This window comes from Pogoniulus pusillus, chromosome 5 (genome assembly GCF_015220805.1).
Source record: "Pogoniulus pusillus isolate bPogPus1 chromosome 5, bPogPus1.pri, whole genome shotgun sequence".
In the NCBI taxonomy this organism is placed as follows: Eukaryota; Metazoa; Chordata; class Aves; order Piciformes; family Lybiidae; genus Pogoniulus; species Pogoniulus pusillus.
Genome location: NC_087268.1, coordinates 12,178,564 through 12,206,271, shown reverse-complemented (window position 1 = coordinate 12,206,271; position 27,708 = coordinate 12,178,564). Strand labels below are relative to the sequence as shown.

Here is a 27,708-nt window from a genome sequence, read left to right as displayed (position 1 = left end):
GATCACAGTGTGCACCCTCCCCTCTGTCCCCGCAGCCCACACTGCTGGTGGATAAAACATTTTTACCTGCAGTTGCTGCTAGCACGTGTGGCCTGATGTGTAACAGCTTTTCTCACAAATGGGAGCAGCAACTTAAGGCAAGCCCAAGCACCTTTAGCTGAGATGTTCTGGGACTGTAAAGCTGTACTTTGTTTGACATAGGTGCAGTACTTCTTCAAGATCCTGGACAACTAAGAGCCTCCATCCTTCCCCCAGGCAAAAGACATGCACGTAGCAGGATGTGTTCATTCATTTATTTGTCCAATGTTTCAACCTGACTGAAATACAAGATCAACAAGAGCACTGTACTCCTGGCTATTGTTACATGTTAGAACATAGAGTTTTGCACTTTAGACAACATTTAACACCATTCTATGGGGTACTGCATTGCTTTTATAAAGTTTAAAATAAAGATTTCTTTTCAAACATGTGACTTTGGTTTATTTCATACATTACACTTTCTTGCAGAAAAAAATAAAATTGTACAACTGCATAAATATAAAATTCTTCCACCATGAAAATGGTTAAAACATTCAATAAAGACATTAGCACCACAGTGTGCGATGCCTCCAGCAGGAAAAAAATAAAAGGAAGGAAAAAGAAAAGAGAGAGAAAAAGAAAAGAAAATATACAAAGCAAAGAGTTACGCCTACCACTGAAGGTGATAGTCTGACCCAGTCTCTCACACAACATACTTGAGGATGAGGGAAAAGGTGGAGAGAGAGACAGCATTCGCTACAAAGCACGGTACACATCATCTATTCTCTTGAACTTCACTTAAGTTAGATTCTCCTGCCACCCCTCCAAATAAAATACCCTAACACCATGGAAAAGTCAGAAGCCTTATGGAGTGCTGTTAAATAGAGTCTCACAGGTGGGCCTTTCTTTGAAAAGGAACGAAATAATGAGAAGTATCATGCCAGTTCTAGTCCCATTGAGTATTTACACCTTGGACAGCAAAAAGTCTTTGCTCACGAGAAGTAGAAAACAGATACAATACATGGCTTGAAAAATGACCAGAGTATGCACCTATAGTACTGTACACTAAATAAAATACACAAGGCAGCGATACTTAGGGGCCAGAAACACTGCTTACTACAAGTCAGTTATGGAATCATAATTTACAGTAAAAATGGGCATGTCCCAAGGCTCAATTTTGTTTTCTTTTGTCATTTACAGTAGAATAAATATTTGTCGCTATTGCTACACTTTGTTTACATTCTAAACTAGTAAATGCAGAAAGCTAGTGTAAAGCATATAGATTACGTGTAGGTCCCATACGTATGACAGTTTGTTCAAGACTAGGAGTTTTGCTTTTTTGTTCTCTTTTTGTTTGTGTTTTGTTTTTTTTTTAACCTTTTCTTAATGGCTAGGAGGAGGAGGAGGGGTGGGGAAGAAGAGAGTTGTGCTTACGATCAGCTGCTTTTTATGTCGAATTTAATATCAAAGCGTCCCTGGAAGCGGTCTTTGTCGCTGTACTGGATGTTCTGCCCGTAGGCCCTGCATTCCACACGCACCTCCGTGTCGTAGGTCAGGTTGGTGAACTGCACCGCCACCAGCGGCTGCAGGTACCGTGGCTGCAGGAGCTTGCCGTAGTAGGGGTAGTACTGCAGGGCAAAGCCGGCGTAGCTGCCCATCCCATAGTACTCCACGGTGCCGATCTTGTCTACATCTTCCTCTCTCTAGAGGTGGGGAAAGGAAGAACAAACAATGACAGGTCACCCGGAGGCTACACCTTTTGCAGCCCTTCTCCCTGGCAGCATCCGCTGGTTTTGACCACAACACCTTTTTGATCATCACCAATGACAGCAGGAGCGGTGCAGAGGACACCTGAATGCTGTCCAGCCAGCAGCTCCCAGCACACATCAGCCAGGGAAAGGGCTTTTAAATTAAACCTCAATCACTTCACACGTTCAGAAACCACCACAGCTTGTGCCAATGCACGGTCTTTGGCTAACAGAAATCTGCTGTTTCTCAGCTGTTTTTTGCAATGTCAAGTAAAAAGCCAGCTTCTCCAGAATCTTCTCTTCAGCCATCCTCCTCAGAGCTCCAGTACAGTGCTTGGAGACAAAATGGCTACACTTGAGGACATCTTTTACTATCTGGCCCTGGGTTTAACCCTCTCCCTGTGAGGGCAGCACTGTCTCCTATTGTGTCAGGGTGTTTTGAGAACTTGTGCTCTGAAGGAGGAGATACATACCCCAAGGGAGCACCACCCCTGCTGTCTGCAGAAAACCAGAGAGGGGTAACTTCATGTGGGCAATTCCCTGCAGCTTCTGCTGTAACTCACCTTGGCAATGCAGTGGACAGGGATGAGATAGGGGTTGTATTTTGCCATAATCTCTGGAGGGAGGCTTTCATTTGCTGGAGGCTAGAAGAAACCCAGAACAAAGGGATGTTACACGTGGAACACTTCTCTGCGGCAGCGAAGGTCAGTGGTACCCAAACCATGCTGTTATATGGACTCCCTTCTAGAGCCATGCCAGAGGCAAACAGCTCTTGGTGGTGGTCTTGGGACACATGAGCAGCATAACACAATTCAGAGCAGGAAAACTTAACACAAACAGAACTTCTATCTGTTCATACAGCCTTTAGCAGATCCCAAGGCAAGCAGATCAGAACATTTTTAGCTTTGTGGTGTCACTGAGGAAAGCCTTTCACAGCAGTGTCAGCCAGCAGGGCTTGTTTGTGCCAAGCACACACACAGCAGCCGGAAGAGACCCTGGGGGAGGATTTGCACCTGCCTGCCAGGTGTATGCTGTTAGGGCTGGAAAGGCACAAGGAAGAACAAAAAGCAGCAGTCATACCCTGACATTACTGACCTTCGACACCACCCACAGGGAAGGACAAAGGCTCCGAGAGCACCAGGGGAAGGTGGGAGTAAGTGACAAGGCCAATGTTTGCCTTTGGTCTCTTAACGAGTGCAGTGCTGCTGCACAACCTTGCAACACTCAGATCTGCTTTATCCACAACAACTACAGGGTCTCTATTTCGGAAACCAAAATTCTGCCTTAAGATACTCTAAATAAAAAAACATCATCCCTTGATTAGAATCTGCTGTCTACTGTGGACTGCAGCTCCTCAGAGCTTGTAGCTGAAGAGCTTGTAGCTCTTGGTGGCAAATAAAAGAGGAACACAGCAAACCCCTCCCTTCCCCAGTCACCAAACACACACATCTGTGTCATCTTACAGCCACCACATACCAATTCCTGTTAAAATGCACCCACTGCTTCTGCCCTGGATCAGAGGAGCCAACATTCAGCTCATTTCTTTAGCATGGGGCAGGATCCTTCATAGAAAAATGCTCCTCACAACTCATTACCAGCACCAGTCCTCATCCTCAATTGCACTGATGGGCAGCAGTGACAGCAGTTTGCACACCCTTTGCTCTGTTTTCCATCCAGAAGACAGAGTGGCAAGATCTGCACACCACCTTGTTCAATAGCATGTGTTCTGCTACTAATTGCTTGGAGCATTTGTTAGCCTTTAAACATGCTGGGAGGAATAAAAACCCACCAGAAGTAAAAGCCACTCCTGTCCAAATTAACATCCTTCAGCACTGCTGCAGACATGCCTTCAGGTGCAGCACAGAGCCAGCAGGTGACAGAGACATCCTATGGCATCTGGGAAACTGCACTAAATGACCTAAAGGTCTCCTCACAGCTCTTGCAGTGAGAGCTATGCCTGACTCTCAGACGTAGTTTGTGTTTTATAGCCTATGTTTCAGTCTGATAGTTAATATATTAGCATTAATTAAGAGGTTTTAGTCAGGCAGGCAACTCTACGCTGCCTGAGGAAAGCATAGAGTAGATCAGGGCAAGACACTTGGTCTTACTACAGGTCTGGGATGGTCCCATGGACGCACACAGGAACTTAAAAGGGGTTTTACCATTTGAAGTAGTCCATTAGAGCAGTTCAGTTGGTAGGCTCAGAAGTTACCAGATAAATAACCAGAAGCTTACTCAGTGAGGGTCACTTCTCATTGTTACCAACTCAGTGTGCCATTCCCATTGCTTTTTGATGGAGTCTCTTTAATGCCTCAGTCACTCATCCACATCATCTCACAATTTCTTGTCTGCAGAAGTGCTTTAATACTCCAGAGACAGAGAAGCAGGCACTCAGACAGATACTCTCTCACTCCAGAGACAGAGAAGCAGGCACTCAGACAGACACTCTCTCACTCCAGAGACAGAGAAGCAGGCACAGCAAACCTGCAGTCAACTCCTTCTCCTGCTCCTCATCAGTAGCCTCTGCTAGAAAGGGAAGAGATACTTACCTTAGGTTTGAAGCCAATAATTCGGTTGAGCTTGACAAGGATGCACGGTTTGCCATCCTTGTATCCGAAGTAGGGATCGCTTATTCCAGAACAGTTTTCCAGCCAGTCACGTTTGAATTTGCAGACCTTCTTCTGACCCTGGGCATCATTATATGGTCCTCTCTCTTTGTAATCAGTGGGTGTTTCTGCAGGGTAGGGGAATGAAAAGACAACTGTATGACGGCGACCTTTTGCTTAAACACTGATCTACACACAACACGCATCAGCAACACTGATGCTTAACTGGGTAGTTTGGATTAACCCCTGCTCCAAACAGGTGACACCACCTTCTTGAGGCTGACACTGCAACAGCCCCACCACACATAGCCACTCGGTGTGTGTGGGCTGGTCCCAGACCAGCACAGCACTTCCAGACAGCAAAAGAACAATCATGTTTGCAAGCCGTTGCCTCAGAATGTTTCTGGCATCTTTGGACAAGTGGACTCCCCCCCCAGCCCTGCGTGCCCGTGTCAGGAGGCGACAGCGTCTCTGCATTATTACACATAACCTGCTGAAGGGGAAGTCCTCCCAGACTGCAAAGCCATCAGTAATGACTTTCAGAGAGGACAAGGTCAGCACCACATGCTCCTGAGTCAGCACAACTCTCTCCAAGTGAAATCTGGGAGCTTCCAGCCATATAACCTCTACAGTAAGCTTCTAGGTGCGTCCCTGGCCAAGTCTGGTCTATCCAAGCTAATTAAATGAGCAGCCATATGACTGAAACCAGAGCCTGCCAGTTTACCAATGTGCCCTCCATTCCAGAGAAAGGAATGGCCAAAGACAGAGACCATCGCCACTCACCCTCATCTTCTGATGGACCTGACACAGAGGCAATGGTCAGAGCCCTCAGCTAGAGGAAAGAGTCAAGACTTACCCCCACAGTCCTGAAATATAATGTTTTCAGTTTGTTGATCAGCACTGTAGTCCTTTAAGAACTTCTCGAGGTTCTTCACATAAGGCTCATAAGTTTTTGGATCGGAGGCAGTAAAGGAGATTTCTGTCTTTTGCACCTGGGGGACTTGAGTCAGTCCTAAGAAAAGCAATGTCAGAGAGAAAACATTTAAGTACAGCACAGAGCTGCACAGCCTCCAGGCAATTCAATGCACACTGAGAAGATAACTCATTCTAATAATCTCTATTTTTCAGACTTCACGACTTGTACAAAACAGCTTAAGATCACTAGAGGGGAGCCTCTGATGGGCTCTTATCTCCCCTTTCCCAGAACAGTCTGGCATATTTGTCATGATGTTTGCATCACTAAACAGATAAAAATCACAGAATCCAGAAGGGAGGCTACAAGTCAAGGTTTTCCTCAAGAAAAACAGTCACCCACAGGTCTCCTGCCCACTTCTGCCTCCTCCCCAAGGACACAGGAGAGCTGCCTATGTGTGAGACCAACAGTATGAAATAAAGTCCCACAGAAATATATAGGTATCCCTCACAGATTGCCTCAGAAGCCTGCAAAACATGCTTTGTGTAGGAGACAGAACTGTCCAAGCAGTCAACACTTGCACAAGAAAAAATGAGATTCCCCACGTTAGCTACAGCCACTCTTTGCTGGCTGCAGTCCTCATTGCCTTTGTGCAGTCTCTTCCTTGTAGGCTGTAGGGTAGGAGATGTTTTCTTACTCCATAACTTCATCATCCTGATCACGTTCTCTGGTCTTTTGACTCCGTAAGCAGGTATTTCTGCCTGCAGAAATCATCTGCTGAACCCTCTTATCAGCAGCTCATTGCTGAGAACGTGAGCTGGAAATACCGTGACACAGCAGAGATGCTTCAAAGGCTGTCCTTGATTTGGGGCTGTGCAACTGGCTCCACTTTTGACTTATAGGAGGATGAAGAAAAGAGAAAAAAGAAGGCACGGAGAAGGGTCTAGACGCAAGTGATGCCTACAGATGATGAAAAGTGCCAACCCCTTCACTTTTCATTACGTGATTTGGAAGTAGTTGCTCCTGTGTGAGGTTTAGGTCATGTTTTAATTGAATGCAGTGATGCATGGCTAACAGGCTAAACTCAAGTAATGGAACTGCAGTTCCTGCTGCTTTGTGGTGGCCACTGTAATTATCGAGGTCCTGACTTCTGGTCAGTTTGTCTTTTTCGTTTTAGCAAGATAAGAAAAAGGAGCAGTGGAGCAGCACTGGCTTTGACAGCTTTCAGAACAGGCCTGTTTCCAGCAAGTTCTCCTGGTGCAAAACTCGGGCAGCTTAGCTGGCTGGCCCCAACCCACAAGAGCTTGTGACTGCAGCAATTTTCCAAAGCCACTTGAGTGCTCCTGCTTAGTCCCTCCTCAAGCCAGCTCACCACTCCCCCTTCACTACCCACCGAGTTGGAATTTGTAACCTAGGACAAAGATTAGCTTTGTTCCCCTAAACACAGCTCCTAGCTACCAAAGATAGCAAGACATCCAGCAAGGAGCTGAGAGGTTTGAGTTTTATTCCAGGAAGCAGCTTTAACCCCTCAGAACTGCCTCTGGTCAGCACTGACCAAGTTAAGTGTTTCAAGTTTAGAACCAACTTACTATTGCACTAGCAGAGGCTTTCAATCCCTTTTTGAGCAATTACTTGCTTTCTTGCTTCATACAGTTATAAATATATATAAAATAAATAAGCTGGGTTCAATTTTAGTAAGGGACTTCTCAATCCTACCCTGCCAACTCCTCCTCCTTATGTTACTACTCATCTGGGAAGCAATGGGCTCAGAGCCACTTCAAGTGGCTATCTGGAACTGCAGCAAAGGCAAGGCAGGCCAGCCAGGCCATGGATCTTTTCCTGAGTCTGCCTTTCCCAGTGTTCAAGTTACAGTTGTATCATTCAAGTGCATATAAATATAGACATCAAGAAAGCTTGGCCAGGTTTCTTAACCTTTGTTCAGGCAGCTAAGCTATTGCTCAGCACCTCTAAAATGAACTCCCCACCTTCCCTGCCCTCCCCCTCCCCCCCCAATCCAAGGTAATGCATAAAGGCATCCATGCAGGTGTAACAAAGGAGAAGGCAAGGTCAGTCCTGAAGAGCCTGTGCCGTACAGAAGTCCCCAACAAGAATAATCCCATTTTCAGTTTAGGAGAGCCTGGCTCTGCTCACAAGAGAAGTGACTTGGTTGGGAGAAGATACTCTGTTTTGCCCAAGCGGTAAGCTCCACATAGACATTTGAGTGGCCAGCACAAGAGAACAATTATTGCTGCCAGGCAGACTCATCCTGTGGCCATAGCCTGACTGCTTTCAGCAATAACTGACAGGCACTTGATGAACCAGACTGGGTCAGGCTTTGGTACAGCAGGTGCTGTCTTTATTTAGGACAAGAGCAAAGCCAAGATCCGCCTTTGCTTATGAAGCAAGGAAGTAATCTTTGTGAAGATGAAAGACATGTTATGAAAAATAGCTTTATCCCAATTTAAAATGTTTTACTGGCTTCCAGCACTTCCCTTTGCACATGCCTCTAATGGGCAACAAAGCTGTAAGCACACATTTATTGTTTCTTTCTTTTCCACCTGTACTTCCATAGCCAAAGTAAAAGCTTCACTGCTATCAGAGCAACACTATCACTGAATCCTTAAGCAATCCAGTTTAAAATAAATGTGTTGATTTGGTGTGATGAGAGGTAACCACTGCAGAACACTTCTGTAACCTCTGAAACCTTCTCTCATGCCCATAACGGAACTGAAGCAAGTAGGTACATAAATAAATCAAAGCTGAGCCAGTCCTGTGCTACCTACCATGGGTTGCCAGATACCTGTGTGGCTACGTATACCTATGCACCTAGGTATGTGGCTCCAAGAAGTTACAGGCATAAATAATAAGCCTCTTAAAGGCTTCATGCACACAACAATGCCATCATATGCAAGTCCTGTGGGGGAAAAGAAACAAAGCCTGGAGTCTAAACAATCCTCTCCTCATCCTCAGACTATGATCTGTTTGCCACAGTTCTGCACCTCATGCTGTTACCACAGAGACATACCACTGTACCATGTGTGTTGATACTGGTCTTTGTAGACAGGTTGGTGCTAGAATACAGAGAAATTACTTCAGAAAATGTGTGCAGCTGGCTTTTAAGAACCTACTACTAGGAAAGACAATTCCTTGATGTAACAGACATCACCTTCTGTTGGCTAACTCTGTAAATGTACAAAGACATCAAAAGCAGCACATCAGATCATTAACTTTTTTCTAGCTGCAGATCCACTTCCAAAACACTGTTACATATTATAAACACATTTATTCAAGTTCATTCAAAAACAGATTTTCCACACAGATTTTATTCTAAACTGCAAGAGCAAGACTTGAGGAAAAACAAAAGGTCCTGAGGGTGAAGAGGAAGAGACTACAAGTGGGAAGTCAGGCTTGTTATTAGGAATGGTTGTGTAAGCCCATAATAACCACTCTTACTTCATCATGCAATGTCCATTTCAAAGTACTGTGTAATCTTGGTTCAGAATGAGTCTCAACACCTCTGGGATGACAGATGATGAATTGAGCAATCACAACACCATTTGTATTTACCAGTTGCCCCAAACCCTGCAGCTCACTAAATAAGACACTCCATACCAAGCGATGTCCTTCCTAGCTTCCAGTCACCCTCAACCTCATCCCCCAAGTGCCAAGAGCAGGTGCAAGTTTTCTGTAAATGCAGCAAAACCTGCTGACCAGGTAACATTCCTGAATCTTATCTGAGTTTCTTTGTAATGAAAGAAATTCTTTACAGTGAGGGTGGTGAGACACTGACACAGGTTGCCCAGGGAGTCTGTGGATTCCCCCTCCCAGGAGATGTTCAATACCAGGTTGGATAAGTCCTTGGGCAACTCTGGTCTAGTGAAAGGTGCCCCTGCCCATGGCAAGGGGATTGGAACAAGATAACCTTTAAGATCCCTTCCAACCCAAACCATTCTGTGCTTCTGTGACTCTGGAGCTTCAGACATTCTTCCAAGCATAGGTGCTGAGACAGCAGAGCGCTAGAGAAGCACAACTTCACAAGAAGCAGCACACTTAGGGCCTCCTGCCACCTCCCTGCTGCTACCCAAGCTAGATAAGCTAAGTAGGGCATACACACCAGAGCCCAGCACTTGAAGCAAGGACGCCTGAAATCCCCTGGCAGGGGCGACTGAGCTAGGATTCTTCCAGCTGCCACTCAGGAGCCTTCAGGAGCAGCGAGTTCTCCCATCCCTGCACCCGCCGAGGTGCCGAGATGCCGTATTTCAGAGGCGGCACGCCACAAGATGGCAGGATACACGCTATCATTTATGTCGAGGAGGGAAACGGTGTGCTACTGATTCTGGACACCCAGTGTGCGTTTTAAGACACAATACCCTCATCCTCCCCAGTGAGCAGGGCAAGTCCTCTGTGCTTAAAGCAGACAGCCTGTGGCACACGCAGAGATGGGGCTGTCACAATGACAAAGCTGGACAAGGTGAACTGCATTGTCCCTTCCTCCACCCCAAGACAAAAGAGGAGCGGAAAAAAAAGTATCATGGAACAGTACAAACCTCAGCTTGCCCTGAAGCCCTGTATAACATTCCTGTTGTGTTCAAGGCAGAAACCAATTAACATATTAATGACACTTGGCTACAAAAATAGCACTTTATGGCTTTCAGTGTTATACCCATGTCAATAATTCAATAAAACATCCTGTAGGTTCTGCTGCTGTTACAAACTCTGTTGTATTTCAGAACAGAAATTATCTTGTAACAGCCCCTGTAGCATTTTCTCCTGCAAATTTTGAGGGGAATTATAGTTTCCCCTTTCCCTGGCATTTCAGGCTGACAAAACAGCGAGTTGCCCAAGGAGGACACAGCACTTCAAAGAGAACACACACAGGTTTTCTGGCTTCCTAGAAAATCCAGGGCTCTATCGAGCCGCCAACATACTTGGCTTGCAAATCTTTCCAGAAGAACCAGGAACTGCACAAAAATCTCTTATGTAGTTCACAGTCAACAGAGGTCCCAGATCACAAAAATAAGTGTCATAATCACCATGAGCAGGAGTGAACATGCCCACACATGTCCATTGTCAAAAGCAAAGGGGAAAGACTCAGGCAGTGGGGAGCAGTGGGACTGCTGACCATCCAAGCAAAGGTGCAGCAGCTCACACCAATGTCAGACTCTGAAAGCCTACACTAAAGGCTATTTCTGACTCATTGTGATCTAGTGGTTGCTGTGCTACAGAATGAGGAACGGGCTTCAGTTTTAAGAGCCAGCCACCATAAGACCTTGCCCACATCTGGAAGTTGTCACACAATGTCCCTGCAAAGGACCCTATGCTATTCAGTGGCAATTACACTTCAAAGCTGTACACATGTGCCATTTCAGCTGGGTTCAACACCCTTGTTTGCAGGGCTGCCTACTGCCACATAGTCAAGGAGCTGGGTTTTGTCCCCCTTGGTTTCAGCACCTGTCCTGAAAGATCCCTGATGAATGTTTTCTCCATTTTGATTTCTGTACAAAAGCATCTCATCATTAAGTTCCTTTTTTTGGTAAAGAAAGGATAAGCCCCAGGGAAAAAAAAAAGGTACAGCACACAATTAAGAGATGAACAGAAGTCTTCTGCAGACTTAACTCTTAAATGGGAATTGCAAACTGCTATGACAGGGAAAGCAAACAATTTATCTAGAATGAGTAACTCTCTGACATCAGGCTAAACAGCAGGGTCTGCCTGGATGCGACCCAAGATCCATGGGCTGCTTTGCTAATTATTCCACGTCTGGTGGGACCACTGGGCTTTGGCCGGGGAAAAACCACATTGTTAAAAGTAACTACTCCACCATTTGCTGTGTTGGCTTTTCAGATGCAGCTAATGGCTTTAGGCAACATCAGTGACACTTTAGTTCTCCCTGCAAATGTCACAGCCCATTGCAGAGATGGAAACGGCCACTTTGCAGCGCTTAAGACAGCATTTACCCCAGCCAAACGGGTATATTAAGAAGGGCTGCACACTAACACAGTGGTTCCACTGTGCCTTTAAAAGAGTGCTGGTGAAAAGGCAATTATCTGGAAAAGATGCTTCTTTGCTGAGATGTAACACCATTTGGTGATGGTGACATCCTGTGTTGTTAGAGCAGGGAATAATCGCTGCAGACAGTGGGGCTGTTAAGACACCACACGACATCAGAGCCAGCTTCTGTAGCTACAGCCATCAGCCTCGCAATTGTCACTTAAATACCACTGTTATTAAAAGCTTCTGAACTGTTTTACAGAGCAACTGGAGACAGATCGTTGCCATCCCCAATGCCAAGCGGCCTCAAGGTCATTTGTAATGTGGGAAAGCAGCAGTTGCACAGCTCCCCCCTCCTGGCTCCAGGCTGCTGCCAGTCTGTGGTGGGAATCAGTGCGGCAAATTCTGGGCAGAGCAGGAACCTGCAGCCAGGGATAGCTACTCCTGCCCTCACCCAAGGCAGCCGGGCCACAGACACTATTCTAGTGATCGTTTTAAATTTGGGCAGAGACTTAGTTTGTGCAGTAAAAGGTAAGTCACATATTGACAAGTGCAAGAGCTACCTTTCGCTTCCCACAACATGCTCAACCAAATACATCCATTAGTAAATGCCAGAATCTCTTACAGATCACACTGTGCAGTTCAGGGAATCTGGTGAGCACATCCAGGACTGGCACTGCCCCCTTTCTCCTTCTGCATCCCCTCTCACAGACAAAGCTAACGCTTTTTGTCCCTTCACTTACCAACAGGAGCACAGTGGCTATGAAGAAATTAAAACTGAACCCATCTTCTTCATACAACTCACTCCCAAATGAAGCCTCAGCCTCAATCCATGGCTTCAGTTTAAGGAAAGTTAGAAGAGCAACCCGGGTTCAAGCTCCTCTCAGACAGGAGGCATATTTCATGCGATGCAACCTTTAATTATAGCAGGATTGCCTTCAAGCCCCAGTACTGTTAACACAGAAGGCTGAGAACATACCCACCCCCTACAAATGTGTTGCAGCAATGAGACACTTATTTTATCCTCCTTCTTGAAGTGAGTAACCAACCCGCCTCCCCAGAGCAGCTTGCACCAAGTCAAACATGGGCCTCCTATTTAGTTACCTGGAGGTGCCACCCGATCCTGGTATTTGGGCTCAAATTCACTGACAGTGAGCAACATCACTTGGATGGTCCCAATGAATATACCTGCCAGGCAGCCATAGAAGATGACATAGAAGAGGAGGATCTTAACTGCAAGAGAGAACAGAAAAAGGAATCAAATTAAGCCCTCCAAGGCAGTCACATTTCAGGACAAAATTTCCAGTCTTTGCCACCTGCAAGGAAGAGCCTGGCACACTGCATTCAGATGGCAAGCCCCACTGCAGAGGCATGTATTTAACACAGACTATGCCCTGCCACAGACAGAAAACTTACATCACTTCAGGTTGTTTTAGGGGACTGGAAGCATAAGCACCTGAAAACCTAGAAATCTATGAATCAGAATTTGGGATGGTAAAATATAAAGATTAAACCATGGTCTTTCATATTTTAAAGGATCCCTTGGCTGACCCAGCACAACCACTGCATGCTAATACAGGTGACAGTTTCAGTGAAGAAAGTGCCCAAAAGCAAGAAGCTATACCGTGGGTGTGCTCTGAAGGACACCCATTCCACAAAGGTCTGGGCCTCAAAGCAGTTTCCAGGCCAGTCTATAATAAACGTTTCACTCAGATTTACAAGAAATTGTGAAGTCTGATCTCCCCTAGTAATAGGGGTGACCTTATTGCTGTCTACAACTACCTGAGGGGTGGTTGTGGCCAGGAGGAGGTTGCTCTCCTCTCAGGTGACCAGCACCAGAATGAGAGGACACAGCCTCAGGCTGCGACAGGGGAAATTTAGGCTGGAGGTGAGGAGAAAGTTCTTCACTGAGAGAGTCATTGGACACTGGAATGGGCTGCCCGGGGAGGTGGTGGAGTCGCCGTCCCTGGAGCTGTTCAAGGCAGGATTGGACGTGGCACTTGGTGCCATGGTCTAGCCTTGAGTTCTGTGGTAAAGGGTTGGACTTGATGATCTGTGAGGTCTCTTCCAATCCTAATAATAGTGTGATACTGTAATCCAGGTTATCACCTTCACTAAAGGCAGCAAGAACAGCATCTGGACCCAGATCAGCTCAAATAACCTCAAATGCTGGGAAGTCTTCAGATGTGTCACACAGCACTGCACATTTACCATCCTTGAACATCTACAACAGCACTCCAGTGCTGCTCATTCCAATTAAAAAGTGAATTACAAGATAAGACTGAATGTAGTTTTGGTTTAAAGGCTGATGCCCAGAATAATCAGGACAGGAGCCAGGGGAATGGAGTGGAGCAAAGTGGAGAAGAGTCTGGAGACACAGCATGGCTCGGGCTGTGGCTATCAGTTACCAGTTTACAAGGATTATCTCCACTGATTAACTGCACAGTAACATGCCGTACTAGGCATCACCAGGCCGCCTACAGAAAGGCTAAGCCAGCTCATGCCAAGCAACTATATGCTAATCAGGTTGCAGGAATAAGCAGGCCAGAACAGAAGCCAAGGAGTACTAGAAAAAAAGCCTCTGCTGGATCTTGGACAGTCTTCATCTAATTGCGAACCAAAGGGAAAAAAAAGGTGTTTGGTTTATTTGAAGAACTTGAAGTGACGTGCTACAAAAGGAGGAGGAGGAAGAGTAGGTGGAAGTATTCCTCCTCGCTCCCAAGCTCCATCGTAAAAAAGCCTCCATGGCTGCAGAAAGCTCCCGGTGAAAGCAGGCAGTTCTGGGTGCTTCAAGTCTATTAAAGACAGGTGAGCAGGAGGGTCAGTCAGCAACACAAAGGCTGAGGGCAAGGCACTCCTTCCTCTTGTCTTCCTCACGGACACCAGAGGCAGGGGAAGCAGACGGGGCTGGAGGACAGAGCTGGGTTCTGTAACTTGGTGCTCCAGGAGTTAAAAGCACTCTTTGGTATCCAGGCAGCGTAAAGCAAATGGCTGTGACGTCAGGGACGTGTGGAAATTTTTTCCAGAGCACGGTCATAGGAGGTGCTGTTGTAACAAACCAAACACTAATGCTGTAGTCTGCAGCGTAACGCCTTTGAGTTTTGTAACATCAAAAAGCAAACGCTGGGAGGTAGCTTATTTAATCAGGTTGCCAGCCAGGATGCTCTTAACGCCAAAGACACCTCAAAGATCAAAATCGCTCCGAGGTCTCAGAACACACACAGCAGGGTCTAGCAACCAAGCACAACAGGGCTGAATGAGAAAGCTTCCTGCAACAGGTAGGCTTAAACCAGAGGGATGGAATCATAAGCCTGCAGATTGACTCGCAAATGGCCATCAGTCCTAGGTGGGTAGGTGCAGGTGTTCTGGGAGGAGGACCTGGTTCAGCCTCTGTGTTTGAAGCACTGCGCAGATGCCTGGTGCCTCAGGAGCTGAAAATACCTATCCACGCACACCCAGAACCCAATTCTGCTCACATAAAGATACAGCAGAAACCTGCTCTAGTCCGCCTGCCTGCCAGAGCTCAAGCCGGCAGTTCGGGATGTGGCACCTCCAGCTGATCCATTACAACAGCAGCTGAATTCAACATCGCCATGGTGGCACACCAGCTGTGGTTGGCAGCAACTGGAAGACTATTTGCGTAAGGAAAACGTTAAAAGCCTCTTAGTGCTATTTGTATAGTACCTAATGAATTCATCATGAACATTTAATCACAAAGGCACATATAGCCATTTCCTTCTCGCAGGGGCACTAAAAGCCAATGGTTCTCTCTCGAAGAGGTAAAAGTAGCTCAGTTTCCTTTAGCCAGAGAAAAATGGGGGGGGGGGGGGAAGCCACCTTGAAGTGTAGGGCAGATGACCGCTAGAAGGGCAAGCGGCCCCGACAGCGATGCTCCCAGGCCAGCCCCGCCACCGGAGAAGGAGACCCAAGGACGAGGCGCCCTCGCCAAGGTCGGTACGCTCTGGGTTCCATCCCGGGCCCGGAGGATCGACACTGCCTCACCCCCAGCCTCACCTAGAGTCACGTCTAGGCGGGCAATGCCCTTCAGCCCCCTGTAGGGCCCCACAGGACGCAGGAGCAGGGAAAGAAAGAACCCCCGCCCGCATCCTGCGGGGACGCGTCGCTACGGCCCCGGCCGCCCCCTCCCCCGCCCCGGGCCGCCCTCGCCGGGGGCCGCAGACCCGCCGCAGATAGGGGAGGCGGGGCGCCACGGGCCGTGCTGCAGTGCCCGCCGCATCGCCGCCGCCCCCCGACCCAGCCTCGCCACCCACAGCCCAGCACTCACACCAACTGCCCCCGGTACGGCCCAGCAGCTCCTTCTTCTCCGAGTTCCAAATGAATTTCTTCCAGTTGCCGTCGCCGTCCTTGGCCTTCCCGCGGGCCATGGCGAAAGGGCGAGCGGGCGAGCGGCTGAGAGAAGTCTAGCCCCTCAGCGGGCGGCGCAGGCAGGCCCCGGCCGGGCTCCGCGCCCTGCGGCACCGGGAAGGTCTGGGTGCGCCTGGGGTAAGGAAAGAAGCGACCGCAAGCCGCAGCAAAGGAAAAGACAACCAGAGCCCACGGGGCACAGAGCAGCCGCGCTCCCCGCCTGCCGCGCCCCTTCATATACACCGCCGGCTCCGCCCTGCGGCCGCAGCTGCCAATGGAAGTCGGCAGACGGCAGGAGGGGGCGGAAGCTTTCGTGCGGTAGGGCCGGGTCCGGGACCTGGCGGATGGGCGGGGCGCGGTGGGGGTGCGGTAGCCGGCGGAGCGGGCGGCCGGGCGATGCTGCGGCACCGGGGCTGGCGCCGTTGCGGGCCGGGCCGGGCGCTCCGCGCTCCTCCGCTCTGTGTCGCGGCGGGGCCGGGCCGGGCCGGGCCGGGCTGCGGCGGGCTCGCGGCGGGCACGTGCGTGCCCGAGGGCGCACGCGGACGGCGCTGCAGGCGGGGGCGCGTGCCCGCTGCAGGTGCGTACGCGCGCACGCTCTCGCGCCGGCCGGCACACCTGGGCGCGCGCCTGCCTCGGTCCCGCAGGGCCCCGCCCGGAGCCTTCGGACACCAGCCCCAGCCCCCCCCCGGCCCGGCGGGACCGGCCCCTGCCGCGGCGCCAGCCGGCCCGCGGCGCTGAGCATCGTCCTGCTGCCCTGCGGCTGCCGCCCCGCACCGGCCCCACCGCCGCCCGCCGGCTGGCTCGCGTGTAGCCCGGCTGCGGAATATTTTTACTGTAAACAGCGCGCCCGTCCCTGCAAGGACCTGCAGAGAGAGCCTGGCAAGCCGGCGGGACGGGCACCGCAGGGGTGCCCGCCTGCCTACCCCGGGGGGCTGCAGACGAGATAGTGAGAGAACAGGCCGCAGTCGCCTTTGCGGAGTGACCTTCCGGAACGGTGCAGAGGTACCTGTGCCGCCCGCAGCCCCGGGACCGGCCGGTACCCAAGCTGCCCGCAGCGCGGTGCCCGCAGCGGCCAACAAACGGCACTTCCCGGTTCGCTGCGGTTGGGGGTTTCTCTGGGGCGATCCCCTCTGTGAGAGTAGTTGGAGCCCTGCTGCAGAGCGAGTGCGTCCTCGCAGTGCAGGAACTCACCTGCCTACTGGACACTCACACTCCCCACACCAGTGGGAGCAACTCCTACAATGGCACCTTTCTCTGAGTGACCCCTGGCTGCAACTCATGACTAGCTCCTGACACAGCCAGCTGAGACACCTACGGTTTTGGGCCATCAGCCATAATCTACTGGAGCTACACTGGATCCACAGAGGTCATGCCACCACTCATGGCAGTGTCTGAGCATGGAGTCCACACAGGCCAGACACCCTCAAGGTCATGCCACCACTCATGGCAGTGTCTGAGCATGGAGTCCACACAGGCCAGACACCCTCAAGGTCATGCCACCACTCATGGCAGTGTCTGAGCATGGAGTTCACACAGGCCAGACGCCCTCAAGGTCATGCCACCACTCATGGCAGTGTCTGAGCATGGAGTCCACACAGGCCAGACACCCTCAAGGTCATGCCACCACTCTTGGCAGTGTCTGAGCATGGAGTCCACACAGGCCAGACGCCCTCAAGGTCATGCCACCACTCATGGCAGTGTCTGAGCATGGAGTCCACACAGGCCAGACACCCTCAAGGTCATGCCACCACTCATGGCAGTGTCTGAGCATGGAGTCCACACAGGCCAGACGCCCTCAAGGTCATGCCACCACTCATGGCAGTGTCTGAGCATGGAGTCCACACAGGCCAGACACCCTCAAGGTCATGCCACCACTCTTGGCAGTGTCTGAGCATGGAGTCCACACAGGCCAGACGCCCTCAAGGTCATGCCACCACTCATGGCAGTGTCTGAGCATGGGATTCACACAGGCCAGACACCCTCAAGGTCATGTCAGCTATTCATTGCAGTGTCTGAGCATGGAGTCCACACAGGTCAGACACCCTCAAGGTCATGCCACCACTCATGGCAGTGTCTGAGCATGGAGTCCACACAGGCCAGACACCCTCAAGGTCATGCCACCACTCATGGCAGTGTCTGAGCATGGAGTCCACACAGGCCAGACACCCTCAAGGTCATGCCACCACTCATGGCAGTGTCTGAGCATGGAGTCCACACAGGCCAGACACCCTCAAGGTCATGCCACCACTCATGGCAGTGTCTGAGCATGGAGTCCACACAGGCCAGACACCCTCAAGGTCATGCCACCACTCATGGCAGCATGGCCTGCTTAGCTTAGGCATAGAAACAAATTTCTCAAAGCCATCCAGGCTTGTGGGATAGAGAGATGATAGGATGTGTAGATAGGTCATGTGCCTAGAAGGCTGTGTGCATTTAATAAGGAGTGCCTAAGTTGCCAAAGGCTCCACAGTGTGTTCTGCATGACCAAAGAGCCAGGTGTGCCACACAGATTTTCATCCTAGATTAGGAGAATCAGCTTTCATTGGCATTTATGTGATGGGAGAGAGCTGGTCAACTATAGGAAAGAGGATAAACAGCATCTCTCTTTTCTCCTTGATGTCTGGTCAGAGCTGGTCTTTTAAAGGGACCTGCTGATGGTGGGTGATAAGCAAAGCAAACACAGACAGCAGTATCTGATACCCAGGTGAACATCTTCTACACTGCAGGGAGGACAGGGAGGACAGTATCAGTTACAGGTTAAGGCAGCTGTGATTACAATCAAGCCAATAAACGGACAAGCACTGCTGGAGCTAAAAACACCCATTTTTAACTCCCAGACCTCAGTGTAGTTGCTGCTGTCATCAACTAGACAGTTTCTCTTGGCTGCTGGGTCAACAGGACTGCACCGACCACTGAGGAACTGAGCCAACTCTTCTTCTAATACCTTGGGTACAATTTGTAGCCTGTGTATGCCACCTACAAAGGGCAGCCTTTCGGGAATTATGTGTGGGTGTCTGATGGTGTCACCCAAGCATGAAGTGTGCTCGTCAAACAGCCTACCCTTGGATGCTGTGCCTGACATTATTCAAGGGCATGGGATATTCAGGTGGATTCACAGTGATACTCAAATCGAGGAAGATTTGAATGGGAGGTCACTCTCCTACAGCCTATTTCCTAAGACCACAGAAAATTAGTTTGGAGAAAGCAGCTAGAGAGTACCTGAAAGAAATGGCCACACAGAAACATGGTCTTCCCGTGAGCGCATTCTCACCGTTGCTACGAGGTCTAGTGATGGAGGTAGAAGCTGAGCTGCAAGAGCCTCTGTCTTCTTCAGTATTGAAGGATCACCACGAATCTCTCTCCTCTTCCTGCCAAGTGCCTGCATTTCTGTATAAATACTCAGAGAAGTCCTATTGGGTTGGCAGTGTCCAGCAATACCAAATCTCCATGACTGCACAGGCTGAGGTGTGCGAGATCTGGAACAGACAAAAGGCCCTTCATGAAGAGTTGCACACCATTTCTGCAAACTCTTCTACACACCCAAAGCTTCAGCCCCACGTCTGATCAGGACTTTACTTGGTGAGTTAACCTCTTGAAACTGGCAGAAAAGGTAACAGGGTGCAAAATTTGATTCAAATTTACTGTTTGTTCGGCTGCTCAGATATCAATCAGGTCGTCCCTAGGGCCACCGCTGTATATGATCTGATTTTTTAAGACGATAAGGGCCTGAGGCAATCTTTGAAACTGCCAAGAACAAAATGTTCAAAGCAAGCCATGTCCAGGAAATTAGCTGCAAGAGGAAAGATGGGGCTGAGAGAAGCTATGCACCAGCACCTAGGAGGGAACAACCAGCAACATTGAAGTTGTTACACGCTTATTTCACTACCCTGAGGAGTGAGCATGTGAAGAGCACCCTTGATTTTCTCCAGTCAGTCTGAGGTAGCTACCAGTGAGGTATCTGCTTCCTTTGGGGCTCCTGCCTCACAGGACTGGGGAAAGCACTTAGGGCACAGGCAGGTGCCTCAGTACAGGGTAGGACAATTACTTTTGATGTAGAACTGAAAGAGAATGGCAGAATGGCCCAGCACCAAGTGAAACAAAGTGAGGATTTGTCCAGCTTGCTGACTTTTCTGCCTGCTAGTGCCATTTGGGGGGGGGCATGTGCAGCAGGAACTTTGGGTGACATCATCTAGAAATATCTCTGAAGATGGCTGTCAGTGATGCTGCAGAGGAAGGAGAGAGACACACCAGGAAAGAGGGACTCCTGCAGACTGAAGGGCTTAGTGCTAATTATAAGGTGACAGAACTATGCAAAATGGTCTCAAGTAGTTACTATTTGTGGGCTGCCACTGCAAACAAATGGGGCTGGGCCTCCTCAGGCTGGCATGCCCAGGAGCTGGGAAAGGGCAGCTGCTCAAGAGCTTGGCACCAAGCCTGCATCACACACAACAGGTGAGAGAGGGAGAGGAACAAAACAACTGCCATAGCCCTGCAGACTGAGCAAGAGGCCCAGTGGCACACGACTGTTTTACACCACTCTGGGATCTGCAAGGGGCCTTGAAGGAGAAAAGAATGACCTTCAAGAACTAGCCATAGTGTCCCAGTGAGGTGAGTGGTAGCATATGGCTCCCACCCCATCTTACTTATCCTGTGGAACACTGCCTTAAGACTGTCCTCACATTTTCTGTCTGGGAAGATCAGGAAAATTATGCTCAGGGACTGCTGCATATTACTCTGGCTCAGGCAGGGTCTGTAGTCTCCCAGAACACAGTATGACAAAAAGAGATTTCAAGTCTTCCTCCTTCTCTTACTTGTCTCCCTCAACAAATGTGGGATCACTAGAGATTAGGCTTAAAGATGTATGTGTTTGGTCCTCTGAGCACACTGAATGCATTTGAACAGGTTAATTGCATACAGCTATGCAAGCTGAGGTAACCATGTTCAGGAAATCATGATCTGGTAGGCACTAAGAAAGCAAATATAGGAAGAAATAACCTCCCCTCAAATTCAGACATGGGGCCAGTCTTAATTTCTTTAACATCACTTTGATAGCTGTGTAATGTAACTTGTGGGGGTGCCCACACAGCTTACCCTTGGCAAAACGATGTGGAAAACAACAGCTGTTAAGATAAACAAGTGAGTGTAGACAGCATGTGTGGATGGGAAACTCAGAAGTATCTGAAAGGGCATTTGCCCCAAACTGATCTTGCTGAAGGGGGAAACAACTATTAGTCCTTAACTAATGATACCAAAGAGGGTGGCAGCCATCGGCTGGATCAAATGGTAGCCAAGGAATTAAACAGTAGCCAGGGAATGACAAAGATAATTTTGAAACAAAGAATGAGTTGGTCTGAAAAGCTGTGTAAAAGAAGCATACAAATTTGCAACAGAGCAGGGAGTAGCCTCGGTAGCCTTGGAACAGAGCAGCAGTCAAAACCCAGTCTGGCACATCAAAGCCTCTGCCCAGAACAGATGTGGCAGCTTCCCCATCCATGAGACACCAGCAGCAGCCAGCGCCTAGCATGTGGCCTGATCCCCCCCGCCATGGGGTGCAGCACACAGGGACTCACACTTTGGGGGTGCACTTTGCTGAGATGCCTTCCCACCAGTGGGTACGTTAGCTGCTTGTAGGAAGTAGCATGGGCACCCTTAGAGCTGGAGCAGCCAGAACCCTAGTGGGAGCAGGATGTGGGTGATGGGGAACAATGCTCCCAGAAATTGCTCCCACAGCCAGTGAGAGGGGGGTGGGTGCCTGCATGTGTGGGATGAGAACTTCTAGGAATTAGTTACTGAAGTGTTTAGGAGCTTGCAGGAGTTTGTTAGTGCTTTTTTAAATGTTTTAAACTTTGGCTGAACTGTTGTATTGCTGATAAATCTTGAATGTATAGTTCACTGATTGTCAGTTAATTACATGTCCTTAGTAAATCAATAAACCATTTTAATCCTGATTTGATTTAACCGTTGTAACCCATTTTTTCCTGCAATGATGACCAATTGATACAAGATTTTGACTGATCTTGGCAGGAGAAGGCCTATATGCTCAGTGACTGAGAAGTGATTCACTTCATGTTGAGCTGGAAACTGGGTGCAGGACAAAGGATGGTTTCTGGTGTAGACTTGTAGACGGATGTAGACAGTAAAGGAGGATGCAATAGAGGCATTGTCCTGGGTGCCCAATGGGATAAAAATACTTCTGTTAGACAGCGTGGAGTCCCTCTGGCTAAGCAGAGCCACCAGTAGTGAAACCTGCCAGCTATCAACACTGTTCTGATGGAAGCAAAGGCAACTTGTGAAGGCAGCAGAATTCAAACCATATTGCCAAAATTTCTGGTTTAGGCTGATGCAGGAAAAAATATTCTCATCTCCTCACTGAAAATAAGACCAAAATTGCACAAAATCTGCCCCGTTTTCCTTGGCACATCTGAAAGTGACCACCATACAGGGAAGAGGCATTGCCTAGGAACTAACTGTGAAGCTAGCAAGAACAGCACATGTTTTGTGACAGTAGGCACCTGGAGCTTTTACTGGAGCAGCAGCCACCTTCCTAGTATGTAGTCACTGAGCTCAGGCAGCTACGTGAGCTACTAATGCAGCCAGCACCTGCAAGTCTGGAGGACTGATTTTTCTTCACCCTTGCTGGTCCAAACAAAATGGTCCTCATTCAGCTTCTACTGGATATAGCAACCTTGTGCACCATTAAACAAGTTGTCATTAGCTTTGGCAGCAAGATCACAAGGCTTTACTCTCCACTTGTCCTAAAGATGGTTCCTAAGGAGTTTCTTATGACAGGTTGTGTTTGGGCACCAGCCTGCTCGGTTGCCCCAGTTAGAGCTCTGCCATCTCCTGAGACATCCAACATAAAACCAAGCTGAAGAATGACAACTAAATAAACTCCCAAACTATTTTGAGACCTGCTCTAACAGAATTAAAAGAAAAACAGAATCAGAGTGGAAAAAACATTTCTATCTTTAGCCATCAGGAGTAAGAGTTATTTGAGCAGCACCACACAGGAGTTGGCAATGTGAATGGTAAATTAGGGTTCAACTTGTGCCTATATATTTTCTAATTGTTTGGTCAGGGCCACAGTAGAATGCTACATAATTTACAGTGCTTACCACAGGCCTTTCTTCTGTTGTTCATGGGAGGTCCTTTCCCTAAACCAACTAAATTACTAACTTTGGTAATTTTAAAGATTACCGCAGCACTGTCCACATTGAAAGTTCTTACTGAAGGTAGATGACTTTGCAAACCAGGAAGCCTGCTGTCCACTGTGGACTTCTTGGTGGTCTTCGATTTCTGCTTCCCCTGTAATGTCCTGAAAGGACTAACACTGCACCCTCACCTGCAACGTAGTATAACACAAGACATGTGAAAACCAAACATGTTTTGACTGGACATATCATCTCTCACCAGTCTTCAGCATCCAGTTACCGTGACAAAAGACATCATGCAGCCATAATGCAACTGTCTGTCTTCATTACCCTGACAAAAATTAAGTGCTGTGGTAAACCATGCTGGAGTCTGAGATTCCCTTTTCTCTTTCAATCTGCCCTGTGCAGACCACAGCATGGCTCGCAGACAGAGGCATTTCCGTACAGGTCAAAGGAGGCAGACACATATCTAATAGAAATTTAAAAAGCACTGAAGTCTTTCTCATTATCATCAGCAGGAGTTAAAAACCTGACCTGTGTCATCCTGTGTGGATGATTTGAAAAGCTGGATAGGCCTCAGTTTGTATTTTTAGGTGCTTGCATACCTTGGGAAATCTGCTTTGGCTTTCCACAGGTCAGCCTTTCTGCTCAGGTAGCCTCTATATATTTGACATGGACATTTTTACCAGATCCATGTTAAGGCAGATCAGTTCTGCAAAGACATGATGGGCACTTGTGTCACTAGTGTCCACAGATCCATCAAGCATGTCTCAGAAACTATCGATTCTGGCTGGCTAAGACACCCCAAGTTACAGGCAGAGGGAAGTGAACACCATAGACAAACCATTCCATCATGTCTGGTTTAACAATGGGGCAGGCAGGGGAAGCATGCGGCGATGCTGCTGTTATTTACACAAGGCGATACCTTTGTTTTCCTGTTATTTAAACCCTATTTATCAGCTGAATAGCACAGACCTTTGGAGGATATAATCGTGGCAAGACCCTCAAGTCAGCAAGGGGTTTGAGTTGCTTTTTTTTTTTTGTCCCATGAGAAATATTCCCAAAATGCCAACATGCAAATCTATTCTTCTGCATGTTCAAAATATCCCCCAGGCAACCAGAATTGGGTACTGAACAGAAATTCCCTTTTCTCTCCACCCATATTTCCTTCTGAAAAAGCAGTCACAACTGGTAATCAAATATGAGCTTCTATTGCCTGATGTTCAAAGCACTTCACAGACAACACTCAGTAGCAAAATGGCCATAGCTTATTACAAGCTAGTTTTGTTGATTGTGAGAACATAAGACTGACTACACCTGGAATGAACCAAAAGGCCATTTAATCCAGCATGTCTTCTCCAGCTGTGTCCAGCAGCAAACACCGGGAAAAAAGAGCCCAAGAACAGCAAGTACAGAGTGACCAATGTGACCTCCCAGGTTTCAGCAACCTGCTTGCTGCCTTGGGATTTCCCAAGCCAGGGAGTACATTGACAGCTAAGTAAACTGGGTGTAGTCCCAAACCTAATCTGTGTCTTACTTTGGAGAAGCAGTTTGTATCCGGCATGTTGCACCTCACCCTGCAGCTTGTTGGTGTGACTGCAGCCTCTGCAGGTTCACTTGAGCAAGCTTTAGAGGCCAGGGACTGGACAGAGGTGAGGGCAGGTATCATAGCCACACACGTGAACAACTGTAGCCTGCACTGGGCTTCGCACTGATGTTTCATTGTGGGTCAGCAAGAGGTTTTAAAGCTGAGTAAGCCACCACCAGCATCAGGGCACCCAGAAATCAGCCTTCCCATGGGGCATGCAGTAACAGTGTGACCATAGAGTTCAGTGGGAACACACTAACGTATCTGGGGAGTGAGGTACCAAGCTATGTGTTTGACTTACTGTCACAGTGGCATTTGAGTAGTCACCCACATGTCAACACCACCAAACAACATACTAGCCTACAACGTAAGAGTATACAAAGAGCTCTCGATCTTCAACTCTGAGCTCCTGCTTTGCATGCAGCCTCCTAGCACATGGCAAGTGCCTCTCATTTTCGGTTAATACAAGTGACTGAGGTGGCCTGCTTGTCACCTGTGGTGGCCCACTGACTCACAGTCCGTCCTTGCTGCACTGGGAGAAGAGGCTTGCCACACAGAAAGGCACACTCTGCTAGATGCATACTTAATTTATTCATGCTAATTAATGGAATAATGAGTAGCAAAGCCCCTGGTCCATACTGTATTCTGAATGCCATCTGGAAAGAGGCTGGTGTGGTTAGTAAGATAGGTGCTTTCTTAAACCCGATACCTTTGTAAGCTAATCTGCCCCAGCATTAGCAATGAGCCAGAATTTAACAATGAAGATGTGTGTTTTGTTCCAATGTGTTTTTGAGGTGGCAAACATTTGATCATTGGGATGGTGATCATCGTTCTTTATCCCTGTGACAAGCAGTGGGGTGATAATCTTGTTATAAATGGAAAGCAAATAGTTTACTCAAAGAGCTTTAAATGTCATCAGTCTCCTAGAAAATGCATGTCAGTAGGTCTCATGTGACTCTGAAAGCAGAGTGGCTGTTTAATGTAACTTCTGCCTGCATCTAGGCCCACTGGGTGCCTACAACTGAAAGCAGCTATCTTTATACTGACAGTTTTGTTTCAGGTCATGGAGGCTCTGACCTGCCTCTGAACTTAAGAGTCTGAAGTACTGGACAGATACTGCTGTTTCAGTTCTTCCATGTTTATCTCGGGGATCAGGTTTCCAGGAATGTGCTGCAGTTGAGTTCCCATAAAGAAATGGCATGGGAATGTCATCCACATCACATGCTCACAACAGGCCTGGAAATCCCTCTTGGGTTGAAAGCACATAAAAACGTAAATGCATATACATTGGTATGGCCCCATTTCTAGCAGTAGTACATGGGAAGCTGGTGGCAGAACCAGTGCTAGCTTCATGCAGGTGACAGCACTGTCCTTGATAGCTGGCAGGTGTCTGGGAGAGGGGTGCAGCTGGGAGCCTCTCAGAGAGCCATAAGCAGCTGCCCAAAGCCAGTGGCTGCTGCACTCATGAGAGAGAACCATCCAGGTCTTGTTTTGTGCCTCCCACAGAGCAAAGGGCTTTCTAGGTGTTAACTGAGTTCACAAGCAGCATGAAACTCTAAAGTAGAAAAGTCCTGATTTCATCAGTAGGAGAAACTATGGGTTTGCTTAGATGGAAATGCTCTGGAAGCCTAATTTGACTGAACTCTGCAAAGTAACAAAACCTTTTAAAACTTAATTAAATCATGTTACAGCTTTACATGGACACGTTAACTTCTCCACAATATTCTTCACCTCCAAAGCAAATTGAAGAACTTTAATTTAGCCCACCCTAATTCTTACTAAAGGTGTCCACTTTAATGCAGTTGATTCACCTATTTGAAATTCACGCTTTGAATTCACACAGATGACTTTTTTTCATCCATTTTTCTTTGTAAAGAAACCATTCAAGGGATAGAAGAAGGGAGCTTGACAGTGTTGGCTCAGAGCTGTGTTGAATCTTTGAGTGATTTGGGATTTCTTAAAGGAAGTATTTGTCAGTGTATGTTAAACATTCTAGAACGACCTGAAAGGAGATTGTAGTAAGGTGGGTGTCAGTCTCTTCTGCTTACTAACAAGTCATAGGGGGAGATGAAATGGCCTCAAGCTGTATGAGGGGAGGCTTAGGTTGTCTATTAGAAGAAAGTTCTTCACTCTGAAGGTTGCCAAACACTGCAACAGTCTCCCCAGGGAGGTGGTTGAATCCCCATTCCTGGAGGTGTTTAAAATACGTGGAGATGTGGTGCTGAGGGACACAGTTTAGCACCAGCCTTGGAGGAGTTAGATAATGGTTGGACTGGATGATCTTAATGGACAAACAGTTCTGTGATTCTGCCACTCTATGACTTGCCTATAGTGCCAGAAGTAGGAGAGCCCAAACATAGACAAGCATTCAGAGAAGTAGTTTTTCTGTCTGCTAACTTTCTGTCAGTTCTGGAAATGTTTTCTGCAGGTATAGCCCTACTGTACTCTTTTTTTTTCTGCCCCTACCATACCAGGCTTTGTAAGAGATCTGAACAGCAGAGGCAAGGCAGGAAGAGTGAGCCAGCAGGTGTTTTGTCTGGATGCAAGTAACACTGCGTAGAAAAATCATGAAAATGCCACACTCCTTCCAGACTGCAGAGCCTGGGGATCATTTATTCTGCCAGCATAACACAGACAGTATAATTTCATTCCATTACTTCTTCAGTCAGCCTGATAGCTTATCTTTGACTGAAGCATAAAGCCAGGTATTTGCTGCAGGCAGATTGTTTCAAGCATTTTGTTAGATGTGTGTTTTCCATTGAAACCAATTTTCCTTTTAGTAAACTACTTTTCCATCATATTTTCTCTTCTGTCAGACATGCCTTTCTGTGCAAATGGGAAGCCATTTCTTTCTGTGCAGCTTTGCTCTATGGCAAGGAAATAAAAAGGAAGGAAGGAAAATCTCATCCCTCTCCAGGGGTCTGGAATTATTATTTCTCCTAACTTCAAATACCTCTCTCTTATGGTCACTGATATATCTAGGTTATTGAGGATTTGTCTTCCTTGCTATGTCAGCAAAGCAGCTGGAATGGGAACACCAAAGCCTGTACTTTTTACAGGGTGGTCTCAGGCTCTGCCACTTTACAGGAGCCAAAAGGAGAACATGGTGGACAGCTTCAAAGCAGTTACATGAGCTGTTAGTTTAGCCTTTTCTTTCCCTCTACCCAAATGAGGGTAGGCATGAAGGTGGGGGCAGTGCAGAGAGACTCAAATACACATTGGAATAAAAATTAAAAACAATCAAAGCATACAAATGGAGAATGGCCTCTATAAGGTAAGCAATTCACTCACAAACATTTTAGTCTTATCAGACTGGAGTTACCATGCT

At 48.0% G+C, this 27,708-nt stretch overlaps 2 protein-coding genes across 2 annotated transcripts in view; one reads left to right on the top strand and one right to left on the bottom strand.

Annotated features, from left to right (window-relative positions):
• NME7 (NME/NM23 family member 7) overlaps positions 1-465 on the top strand; it is a 127,815-nt gene extending 127,350 nt beyond the window's left edge. Inside the window, exon 13 of the mRNA XM_064143226.1 lies at positions 202-465. Coding sequence (XP_063999296.1) covers positions 202-234 — 33 coding nt within the window. The 3' untranslated portion in view covers positions 235-465. The remainder of the gene's footprint in view (positions 1-201) is intronic.
• ATP1B1 (ATPase Na+/K+ transporting subunit beta 1) lies at positions 280-15,859 on the bottom strand. Its single transcript, XM_064143227.1, has 6 exons — positions 15,562-15,859; positions 12,381-12,509; positions 5,229-5,384; positions 4,316-4,500; positions 2,330-2,410; positions 280-1,721 (listed from the first exon to the last, which is right to left on the bottom strand). The coding sequence occupies exons 1-6, from the start codon at positions 15,659-15,661 to the stop codon at positions 1,455-1,457; spliced, it is 918 nt and encodes a 305-aa protein (XP_063999297.1). The 5' UTR covers positions 15,662-15,859; the 3' UTR covers positions 280-1,454.
• Positions 15,860-27,708: the final 11,849 nt, after the last annotated feature.